This window comes from Panulirus ornatus, chromosome 2 (assembly GCF_036320965.1).
Source record: "Panulirus ornatus isolate Po-2019 chromosome 2, ASM3632096v1, whole genome shotgun sequence".
NCBI lineage: Eukaryota > Metazoa > Arthropoda > Malacostraca > Decapoda > Palinuridae > Panulirus > Panulirus ornatus.
The window spans coordinates 28491599-28504599 of record NC_092225.1 but is presented as its reverse complement, the minus strand read 5'-3'; the positions used below and the strand labels follow the sequence as shown (position 1 = coordinate 28504599).

At 38.6% G+C, this 13001-nt stretch overlaps 1 protein-coding gene across 1 annotated transcript in view; it reads right to left on the bottom strand.

Annotated features, from left to right (window-relative positions):
* Positions 1–6133: 6133 nt before the first annotated feature.
* The window catches only part of LOC139752109 (uncharacterized), a 44000-nt gene continuing 37132 nt past the window's right edge, over positions 6134–13001 (bottom strand). The window contains exons 19-21 of the mRNA XM_071668008.1: positions 11553–11735; positions 10054–10214; positions 6134–7714 (exon numbers count right to left, since the gene is read on the bottom strand). Of these exons, the coding sequence (XP_071524109.1) occupies positions 7605–7714; positions 10054–10214; positions 11553–11735 (454 nt within the window). The 3' untranslated portion in view covers positions 6134–7604. The remainder of the gene's footprint in view (positions 7715–10053; positions 10215–11552; positions 11736–13001) is intronic.

Here is a 13001-nt window from a genome sequence, read left to right as displayed (position 1 = left end):
CCCCGGCTCTGGGCACTGGTGGGGTCCCGCACGTGATTGGCCGGCGGGCGGATGTAGGAGGAGCATAGTCCAAGCTCCAGGAGTAACAGAGTCACGTGACTACCGCCAAAAACACTCGCAACACGACCTTCATCTATCAAAATGGGTATGGGAATGTACCGAGACTTCCTAATGCAGAGTACTGCCATTCTGCGTCATATCGATTTTATATCACTTTATAATGTATACAAAATTGTTGTACCAAGTAAGCACTAGGTTGATTCTTGACTGCAGTCTCGGAATTTCTGGTGTATTAATGAGGAGGAAATCTGGGTTTGTGTGGCCTCTGATTTATATGGTGATGGTTGTGGTCCTGATGGTTGCAGATGTTGTGGTACTGCATGGAGGCATGTAATGTTGCTTGGCAGCAAGGTGCTGATGGTTGAGGTCGTGCTGGTGAAAGCTGAGGACGTGTTGGTGATGGCTTTGGGTGTGGTGGTGATGGTGGTCATGAAAGCTGAGGGCATGATGGTGATGTGTGAGGTAGTGGTGGTGTTGGTTGAGGGCGTGGTGGTGATAGTTGAGGGAGTGTGGGCGCAGTGATGTTGGTTATGGGAAAGGTGGTGTTGGTTTGAGAGCGCGGTGGGGATGGTTGTATGCTTGTGAAAGCTGAGGGCGTGGTGGTGGTTTGAGGCCATGGTGCTGTTCACTGACGGAAAGGTGGTGATGGATGAGGCCATGAGGTGGGGGGGGGGGGGGAGATTAGTTGTTGTAGAGGCGGTGTTCAAGCGAACAACAGCAGAAAGATCCTTTCATGTGCAGACGACAACACAACCATATCACAATACTGTGACACCAAATTAGCAACAAAAGACATGCAGCACTACATTACACAATGGTTCACCCAAAACAGAATGTCTGCATCTACACAAGAATTTCAATCACGATTAAGCTCACACCCTCCAGTACCTCTGTATGGACAATCACTCCCACTGACAAACAACAATAATTCTACGCATTAAACATCACATACACAACATTCATTCCCAACACTAGTAACATCAACCCCAAAGCAACACAAACCCTAGGTACCCTCAGAACACTGATACTGGTATGAATTTACAAGAAAAAAAATCCCTTCACATACAAATAATTCATTTGCTCCTCTTTGAACCATGTCTGGTCTTCCATCCTCTCAAACACTGATATAACAAGGATGCAAATCATGCAAGTGTGCATTCAAAAAACAATCATTAGCTGAGTAGCAGCACAAGCACTCAACAACATGACACAAAGATTCCACCAATATAATCCCAACTTAACATATATGGCATTCTACTCTATACAACATCACTAGACCCCTTCTACTTAAATCACTCCACAACTGCCTACCCTAAAGCAGAATAAAAGTCTTACCCAAGCCTCAAACTTCAGCACAGAGCCACAGATCTCCTGCCCTTTAAGCAATATAACACTAATAAAATACATACACATTGAAATAACCTGACACTAAACACCCACCTTCCCAACTCAGTCTTAAAAACTCCAACCCACACTCCCCAGACAAACACATCACACTTTCCAATTTACACTCTGAACATTATCCTTCCCTAAAACACTACAAACATCATTTTAACATATCTCAAGACCATTAATGCCCACAATGCAACTATCACCAACACTTGCTACTCAATTACTCTTCACTCTCTGCTCATGGGTGCACATACATTATGGCAATTATTTTTCTTTTCTTTCAGAAAATCAGAATGGCATATATTTAAATTCATTATACTTGATCGCCGTTTGCAGCGTAAGTGAGGCAGCACCAGGAAACAGACGAAGAATGACCAATCCACTCACATACACATACATGTACATAAATGCAAATACATGTATATAAACTTATCAACATATACACATATTCATACACAGAATGGTACTTACCTTAAATCCAGAAACTTGCAGGTTTCCAAGAAAGACACATAACAGAGATGGACGTGAACAAGGATGCACAGGATACTTGGCAGCTAAGTGATGGTTAAGAACCCAGAGGAAGATAACATGAAAGGGAATGATGATGATAAAAACACATGAAAAACTTTCAACAGGTCATTGTATTCAATTATGTGAGAATTTCACTAGGGTTCTACTAGAGACCTTTTATAAGTGAGCAAGATAATATGAATGTGTGCAAGTTACAAGTAAGACTTTATAAATACCTAAATATATGAAACAACTTATGTTGGATATCTCTGCAAAAAGAAAGATGTGTGATTCTGCCTGTCTTTTTCTACCTCATCACCTCATGCTCCCAATTGCAGTATACCTGTATATTCCAACCATGAACATCCTATGAGCGGCACAACTTCAATACCATCTCTTTCTCATCTCCAACAATGTAACAAGCCACTAGCTCATATCTATGCATCTCAACCTGATGAGCAGAAAGTATGCAGGTAATTAGGAAAGTAAATAATATAAATAATTCTTTATTTCACCGCATTATGTATTCTGTATTTCATGTTTGATTTAACACTTTCAGGCATGGATGGTGAGGCCCTGGCAATAGGCCAGCAAGCAACTCCCTTATCAAAAACCCTCTTCCCCAACAGACCTCTGTGCCAAACAGTCTCCTCCCCTCACACCTTCAAGTGGAATCAACAATATAAATTAAATGATTGCCTTGCTCAAGACATATGTAAATTTCCAACATTTTAACACAATCTTTCAATTTCCAATATTTTTACCACAATCTTTCAATTTCCACCATTAAAAATTTTAGACCATTAAATAGTATTGAATACTTTTAATCTCTTTATAGTGTGAACCTTTAACTCTCATGATTATTCTGCTCTATATATTACAATGGAGAGGTGTACGGTAGCAAAATTATCTTAAATTTTATGCCTGAGGTAGTGATGGGAAGAAAAATGAAGACAGCATTACGAAATGGCAAGCCATGAAACTGATGCCAGACAATCAGCTAACTGTTTCTGAGTATATGAGTCACCAGCCATCAGAATATCAAGGAAAAGAGCATGATATTCCACCCACTGCTGGTGCATCTACAGCCCTGGGTGTAGATACAGTTAGAAATATCACAGGTGCAACAGAGTTTGATGAACCCAGTAAGTTAGCGAGTGAATAAGAAAAAGAGAAAAGTGAAACAAGAAAGTAACAGCTTTGAAACTGAAGATCCAAATGCCAAACTAAAGTTGATGAAAACAAACAGGGGAGATCAGATGTTTGTGGCTGTCCAAGAGACATTGAAAAATGAAATATATACACATATACAAGAGAAAAATGCTAAACTCAAACTGCGACTTTGGAGAAAGAAAGTGAATAAACAAACAAATAGCTTATAATCGCATATCATCCCAGAGATGCCAAAAGATGGAAACCATATACAGTAATTACAAAATAATCATAGCCTTTTCCTTTATTTTTTCTTGCAACTATACATTTTTTCTATACAGTCAATCATTCTATATAATACAAAAATATCAGACACACATCTATATCTTGCATAAGTGCATACAAAAATATGTGGTCAGAAGTAACTTTCCCGGAAAGATTTCTGCATCATCTGATTACAAAAACGGTGATATATTTTCATGAAAAACAGATATTCAAACAAACTGATTTGTGGTAAAGCAAACAATAAGAAACCCAAATCAATTAGCACAAAGTATGTGGAAAGGGAAAAAGATGAACACTCAAGCATCTGGCAGTGCTAACAGGAAATTCCCCTTACATACAAGCAAACCTTGACTCATCTGCACGAAGGTCAGAGGGGCTACTGGGGCATGTTACATTTTTTAATTTGAATAAGTACTCTACCAATCTAAAAAGTCAAAACATGAAATAATCCGTCATTTGATTACCCAAAATCCCCCTCCACGTGGGATACCTTCACATTTAGAGCAGACTGCAATGAACGGCTTTAGTCAAATAATGCTAAAATGTAATTATCATTTATTCATTATACCTGATTGCTGTTTCCCATGTCAGCAAGGTAGTGCCAGGAAAACAGATGAAAAAAATTGACCCATCCTCATATACACATTTATACATAAACACCCATACATGCACATATACACATACATACCAACATACAACCATATCTATAGTCCATGCCTCAAAACCATATAACATTGTTGGAATCACTATTGCTTCAAACATAAACACATACACAGACATATACATATATGTATACATGTACATATTTATACTTGCTTGCCTTCATTCATTCCTGGTGCTACCCTGTCCCACAGGAAATAGCATCGCTGCCCCCTGCTTAAGCAAGGTAGCGTTAGGAAACGGACAAAAAAAGGCCACATTCATTCACACTTAGTCTCTGAAGCCACAGCTCCCTGTCCACATCCAGGCCCCACAGACCTCTCCATGGTTTACCCTAGATATATGACATGCCCTGGTTCAGTCCAATCACAGTACATCAACTCCAGTACACCACATTGTTCCAATTCACTATATTCCTTGCATGCCACTCACCCTCCTGCATGTTCATGCCCTACTTGCTCAAAATCTTTTTCACTCCATTCTTCCACCTCCAATTTGGTCTCCCACTTCTCCCTCTTCCCTTCACCTCTGACACATATATCCTCTTTGTCAGTCTTTCCTCACTCTTTCTTTCCATATGTCCAAACCATTTCAACACACCCTCTTCTGCTCTCTCAACCACACTCTTTCTATTTCCACACATCTCTCTTACCCTTCCATTACTTACTCAGTCAAACTGCCTCACACCACATACTGTCTTTAACCATTTCATTTCCAACACATCCATCTTCCTCCATACAACCATATCTATAGTCCATGCCTCAAAACCATATAACATTGCTGGAACCACTATTGCTTCAAATATACCCATTTTTGCTCCTCAAGATATCATTCTCTCCTACACATTCTTCACCACTCCCAGAACCTTCAACCCCCACCCCAGTGTGACTCACTTCTGCCTTCATAGTTCCATTCGCTGCTAAGTCCACTCCCAGATATCTAAAACACTTCACTTCCTCCAATTTTTCTCCATTCAAACTTACATCCCAATTAACTTGTCCGTCAACCCTACTGAGCCTGATAATCTTGCTCTCATTCACATTTACTCTCAATTTTCTCCTTTCACATACTTTTCCAAACTAAGTCACAAACTTCTGCAGTTTCTCACTTGAATAAGCCACTACAGCTGTAACATCGGCAAACAACAAATGACTCACTTCCCAGGCCCTCTCACCCCCAATGGACTGCATACTTGCCCCTCTCTCCAAAACTCTTGTATTCAACTCCCTAACCAACCCATCCATAAACATTTTAAACAATCATGGAGACAGCACACACCACTTCCGCAGACCGGCATCACTAGGAAACAAGTCACTCTCCTCTCTTCCTACTCGTACACATGCCTTACATCCTTGGTAAAAACTTTTCACTGCTTCTAGCAACTTACCTCCCACACCATATACGCTTAAGATCTTTCACAAAGCATCTCTATCAACCCTATTATATGCCTTCTCCAGATCCATAAATGCTACAAACAAATCCACCTGTTTTTCTAAGTATTTCTCACACACATTTTTCAAGGCAAACACCTGATCCACACATCCTCTACCACTTCTGAAACCATACTGCTCTTCCCCAATCTGATGCTCTGCACATGCCTTCACCCCCTCAGTCAAAACCCTTCCATATATTTTTCCAGGAATACTCGACAAACTTATGCCTTTATATATGCGGGAGACAGCGACAAAGCAAAAAAAAAAAAAAAAAAAAAGTTCGAATACTCACCTTTATCCCCTTTGCCTTTGTACAATGGCACTATGCATGCATTCCGCCAATCCTCGGGCACTTTACCATGATCCATACATACAATGAATATCCTTACCAACCAACCAACACAGTCACCCCTTTTCTCAATAAACTTTACTGCAATACCATCCAAACCTACAGCCTCATTGGATTTCATCTTCCACAAAACTTACACTACCTCTTCTCTCTTAACCAAACCATTCTCCCCATCTCACTCTGCACCAAAATACCCTATATCTGCTACTCTATCATCAAACACATTCAACAAACCTTTAAAATACTAACTCCATCTCCTTCTCATTTCATCACTACCTGTTTTTACCTCCCCACTTGCCCCCTTAACCGATGTTCCCATTTGTTCTCGTTTTACATGTTATTTACCTCCTTCCAAAACATCTTTTTATTCTCCCTTAAGCTTAATGATACACTCTCACCCAAACTCTTATTTGCCCTCTTTTCCAACCCTTGCGTCTTTCTCTTGACCTCCTGCCACTTCCTTTTATACATTTCCCAGTCATTTGCACCCCTTCCTTGCAAGTATCGTCCATATATTTCTATATTTCTTTCTGACCTTCATTCATTTCCCTCTGTGCAATTCCAAAACACCATAATTAATCCCAGTATTGATACAATAATGTTGGGGAGAACCATATCCTCCATTATACCCGAGAAATCCGACTAATCAACATTACAAAACCTGTTTCTCAAAAGTTGGGGTGTTGTATATGTGCCACAATTTTATTTCACTTGTGAGGAGATATTATATTACTGGATCTTATTAATCCCAGTACGGAATATCACTCAAATGTCTGGGATGGCTCTTCTCTCATGTCTTTATCAGCCAGTGGGATCAAAAGCCTTCCATCCTATTAATTCTTTAGGCATCACCTCTCTCCAATCATACCTCTCTGTCTACTTTGTAATTTTAGCTAATGGTGTCATGAGCTGCCTGCATGTGTCCCTGCCACTAAAGATTGGACACACGACTCATGTCTGGCTGCTGCTTTTCATACATTCAGTGTGCCAACTAGCTACAAGAGGACTGACTTTTATGATACCTCCTTTTTACCTTAAAAGGGAAAGCTGTACAGCTTTCTTCCTAATTTCATTTTTTCCTCTTCCAAAAACCTTGCTACCTTTAAAAGTAAGATCTACAAAATCCAAAGGAACTCTGATTAATTTCCCCATTCTTTCTCTACCCTATTTTCCACTTGTTCAAGATGGACATATCGACACAGAGAAAGAAAGACGCAGACAGGCAGGTATACATAAATAAATAGACATAAAAAACAGACAAGACTGAAATATCAAAACTGCTGCAGTAACCCCTAACAGTGACTGTAGCCACTCCAGGCCATTTTCCTGATCATAATGTCTTTGAGGACAATATTATTTCTATGTCATTTGTATCAAAAAAATTATATTCTAATGGAGTCCAAGCACATATAGCCACATATCTGTGCACAGGATTAATTAGGGTATCACAAGGGAAAAAATCTTTAAATTATGAAACAAAAGGGTCTATAGTAAACATGTTGTAATAAAGAAAAATTCCCTAGATGAACCTAACATGTGCCTAAATGAATATGTTACAAAATATATAATCTCCAACAGCATATCTGATAAATGTATTTTATGTTTACATACGTTCATTCATTACTTTCCCATATTTGCATAGTAAAGTTCATGCAGTCTTCATGACACTTTCAAGTGATTCAACTATCATTCAGTGAATTACAACTTTTAACTGTATTTCTACATTGCTGGCAATATGTACTCCTCTTAAGCAGAAAAGATTTTTAATAGCAGTCCCGTAATCGCTGGTCATCACTGTGAGACTGATGGTGGCTCCCTTCCAAGAGAATGTCATCCAGTAATGAAATCATTTCATTTATTTGGTATCTCTCATCTGCAAAACAAAAATAATAATTCAATAATAAAATATAAGATCATTAGGATAATTGATGAAAAGTACTTTTTAATATCATTATTAATAATCATTATCAATAAACAAAATCACTTTCCTGTATCAGTGATGCAATGCCAGGAAACACACAAGGAATGGCCCATCCACTCATATACATATATATATATATATATATATATATATATATATATATATATATATATATATATATATATATATATGTGATTGGTTGTGATTGGAAAGTGATTGGTTCTCAGTGAATGTAGGTTTGCGGCAGGGGTGTGTGATGTCTCCATGGTTGTTTAATTTGTTTATGGATGGGGTTGTTACGGAGGTGAATGCAAGAGTTTTGGAAAGAGGGGCAAGTATGAAGTCTGTTGGGGATGAGAGAGCTTGGGAAGTGAGTCAGTTGTTGTTCGCTGATGATACAACGCTGGTGGCTGATTCATGTGAGAAACTGCAGAAGCTGGTGACTGAGTTTGGTAAAGTGTGTGAAAGAAGAAAGTTAAGAGTAAATGTGAATAAGAGCAAGGTTATTAGGTACAGTAGGGTTGAGGGTCAAGTCAATTGGGAGGTGAGTTTGAATGGAGAAAAACTGGAGGAAGTAAAGTGTTTTAGATATCTGGGAGTGGATCTGGCAGCGGATGGAACCATGGAAGCGGAAGTGGATCATAGGGTGGGGGAGGGGGCGAAAATTCTGGGAGCCTTGAAGAATGTGTGGAAGTCGAGAACAGTATCTCGGAAAGCAAAAATGGGTATGTTTGAAGGTATAGTGGTTCCAACAATGTTGTATGGTTAAGAGGCGTGGGCTATGGATAGAGTTGTGCGCAGGAGGATGGATGTGCTGGAAATGAGATGTTTGAGGACAATGTGTGGTGTAAGGTGGTTTGATCGAGTAAGTAACGTAAGGGTAAGAGAGATGTGTGGAAATAAAAAGAGCGTGGTTGAGAGAGCAGAAGAGGGTGTTTTGAAATGGTTTGGGCACATGGAGAGAATGAGTGAGGAAAGATTGACCAAGAGGATATATGTGTCGGAGGTGGAGGGAATGAGGAGAAGAGGAAGACCAAATTGGAGGTGGAAAGATGGAGTGAAAAAGATTTTGTGTGATCGGGGCTTGAACATGCAGGAGGGTGAAAGGAGGGCAAGGAATAGAGTGAATTGGAGCGATGTGGTATACCGGGGTTGACGTGCTGTCAGTGGATTGAATCAGGGCATGTGAAGCGTCTGGGGTAAACCATGGAAAGCTGTGTAGGTATGTATATTTGCGTGTGTGGACGTATGTATATACATGTGTATGGGGGGGTTGGGCCATTTCTTTCGTCTGTTTCCTTGCGCTACCTCGCAAACGCGGGAGACAGCGACAAAGCAAAAAAAAAAAAAAAAAAATATATATATATATATATATATCCCTGGGGATAGGGGATTAAGAATACTTCCCACGTATTCCCTGCGTGTCGTAGAAGGCGACTAAAAGGGGAGGGAGCGGGGGGTTGGAAATCCTCCCCTCTCGTTTTTTTTTAATTTTCCAAAAGAAGGAACAGAGGGGGCCAGGTGAGGATATTCCGAAAAAGGCCCAGTCCTCTGTTCTTAACGCTACCTCGCTAATGTGGGAAATGGTGAATAGTTTGAAAAAAAAAAAAAAAAAAAAAAAAAAAAAAAATATATATATATATATATATATATATATATATATATATATACATAAATGCACATATACATTTCAATATACATACACAGACATATACATATTCATACTTGCATTCATCCATTCATGTCGCTACCCTGCCCCACAGGAAACAGCATCGCGTATGCAAGGTAACTGAAGGTGACTGCTGTGGAAGCATTTGGCATCCATACCCCAATTGCCCCAATCCAGTGTGTAACCTTGAAATTATGGAGGGAATTCTCAGTGCAACGATCTTTATTTGTGGATGACGATCATATGGCAAAGCCCTTAGTCTGTGAATGTTGAGGAATTAAGTACATTTTCAGTGATGGTTCATACAATTTGTTGAAAAGAAAAACTCAAATATTTTCAGGCCCACTGAGACTACATTTTAGACACTCTAAGCTGAGCCTTCAATGAGACTGAACACTCCCTTGGCTCCTTCTGTTTCAACTTTTTAGAAATTAAAATACAAGGAGGGAAGGGTTTCCAGCCTCCCACTCCTGTCCACTTTAGTCACCTTCTCCGACATGCAGGGAATTCAAAGGAGGTATCATTTCAATTCTCTATCTCCGTACTTTAACTTGACTCTACCTACACTCATTCCACAGAATTTCTTTTCAACATTGTAAATCATACTAAATTCAGTTTTTACCTTGATCACTGTTACCAGTCTGACACAGATCATCTATGCTCTGTAGAAGACAAGAAAATGAAATGGTTGGATTTGCTGGTGGAATGTCATCAAGAGTTAAGAGGAGATTCCTTGGATCCACAATGGTACTACTCATAGAGTCACTGTATGGTCGTTTAATCCTGCAATAAGTGGTAAGGGATATAACAGTTTGCAAATAAAGAATTATCTATCTATACCAGAACAATTTAAATATATCTCATGAGATAAAAATTACACTTTAGTGACATTACTAAAAACTTTGTGTTGCAGCATAAATCAAGTCCTCCTGCACTGTCTAGCTCAGGCACCTCTTTCTAATATGCTGCTTCATTACCTTGCCATAATAATTCCAGAGAATAGTAAACCACATGAAATACATTAAGAAATTTATGGAATAACATAAATCACCATAGGAAGTACAAGGAGTTAAAAAGACAATCCAGGAAATAGATAAAAAAAAAGTAGACATCCTTCATCAACAGATGATCTGGAAGCTCTGGCAATGGAAACACCTCACATTCAAAGATCACAAGAGAAAATAAACAAAAGAATCAAATGAAAGACTTAACTTACAAAGCAGATAAGTCAAACATAGTTTTTCTCAAAAAATACAGAGACAAAGGAAAACACAGAAGATAAGTTAAAGGGGATTACCCGTTCTGCTGAGTATGTACAAAAAAGATGTACTAGTAAACAATGAACTATCTGGATAACTTATGTTTAAGGAAACCAGTGACTGATTAGGCATTTCTTACTCCTTTGACTGCATGTAATCCTCTACAATACTTTAAAGAACCTGTGTGGTATATTAAGGTATATATAGTGTACAGTGTCTGGTATTGTATACCTGAGCTAGTTTGTGTATTTGAGCAATGCAATGTGCTAAATGATTTACCTAATGTGCTATATGAGCAATGCAAAGTTCTTCACGAGCTATGCAATGTACTATAGGAGCAAATTAATGAGCTAAAGAGCTGTGCAATGTGTTAAATTACGAACAGATGGCCATCAGTGGTAGATGCAATGGCCATCTTAGTGTAAGACCTTTTCTTTCTTTTTTTAAAAACTGCCATATTTCTCACAAATTTTCTGTCTTCAAGAAACAACAGAGGCTACAGTTATGAAGAAGAGGAATGAGTAAGCACAAACAAATACATATATCCATGCCATGCCATCAACATATCTTTTTCAAAAATATACAACAGCCAACATGGTAAGGTAAAATAATAAAAGTATTGGAAAAAGGAAATGTAGCAGGATCAATCTGAGCTCCTTATGTGTTGGCAGGCCTGACTCTTAAATTTAAGACAGAAAGATTATAGGAAGATGGAAAAGCAAAAGAAGGAAGAGAATTCCCCAGCTTCCTAGCAGAAAAAATTATGCTGTGTAGCCAGTCTCCACACAAAATAATTTATCCATTGTAGTATAAAAAAAAAAATTTAAAATTGGCATCACAAAAACAGTATTCTTGATCTTACATTGACACAGTGTCCAGGGCTGATGAACTGAGAATATCTGTGATTGTCCTGTCAATCTTATCCTTTGCAGTTACATTTTCTGATGAAGGTACAAGATGGCCAGCAACAGACACAACAGCAGGCTTTTCCACCTTTGTTCCCTGCCAGATTTTGGTACTAAGATTACTACTCTCTGATGCTTTTCTGAAATAGATGTATGGATTTTGAAAATAACAAGGTTTGAGAGTAACTGCGTTGGAACACAGTATATAAAAAATAAAGGTATGAAAAAGAATGGATGTACAGTACCACATATCTAATACATATCACTAAAGTATCTTTTCACATTGCCAAATTCACCCTCTGATTTACAGAAGGGGGCATTGTTTACATAAACATACTGCAAAAGTCATTCTTTTGTTCCATCACTGAAAAATATCCCATTCACATCATTCCATAAACTACTATCCATAAGACACTTACCATGTTTAAATTATGCAAGTATTAAACATCTCAAAGTTTAATTCAAACCATTGTTTTTATACTATACATTTACTTATGCCCTACTTCCATCACAAGGGTTCAAAACATAATTCAGATTCTTCTTACACAATATAATGTAATAACCCACTAAATGCTGATATTCCACATGTGGGATACTCTTCCTATGGGAGTTGACAATCAGTATCCCATTATTGGGATCTCAATTTCAAAAAGTCAATGCATGGCAGTAAGGGTGTTCATTAGTCAGATTTCACTTACTGGCATCTCAGAAGGTATTTCCATATATTAGACCATATTTTTCAGCCCAAATAACCAGTAACCAACGCATAGTTGAAGCATATTCACTGCACACAAGCCGAACAAGAAACTCAAGTTATTATATAAACTTAATAGATATGCTTGACTTGGACAGTTTAGAAGAATGATAGCAAATAAATCAGACCTAGTTTTCAGAATGATGTGGAAAAATGAAGGTAGGAGGAAGCAAATCACGACATTGTCAGCAGTAGGGGTGTGGTGATGAGGATCCTAGTCCCAGTGTGAGGAAAATGAACACTGGCAGAAAGCAGCGGCAGTGCTGAATCTGCCATTTGCCTCATAAGTATGTAAGGATGTTGCCATCTTTACTTCAACACAATTTCTTTTAGATATAAGTACTTCAGGTATGACAGGTACTTGGTCTGTCACTGAAATTTCTGAAGAGCTGAACCTGATATGCTTATCAGCTGTGTTGAGTGTATGAGGAAGGTGGTATATCAAGTTGTTCTTTCACATAACAGACTTGTCAGCGTTAAACACCAATATTCACTTAGCGAAGCCTGGCCAGGAGCCAAAATTGAAAGACTTCGGTAAGGCACTCTGTCATCAACTGGTTGAGAGATTCAAAACGATCAGTATGACTCCAAGTATTCACATTGGTAGAAGTCACATGCATCTGGTGGGAAGACACTTTCTTCATAATATCCT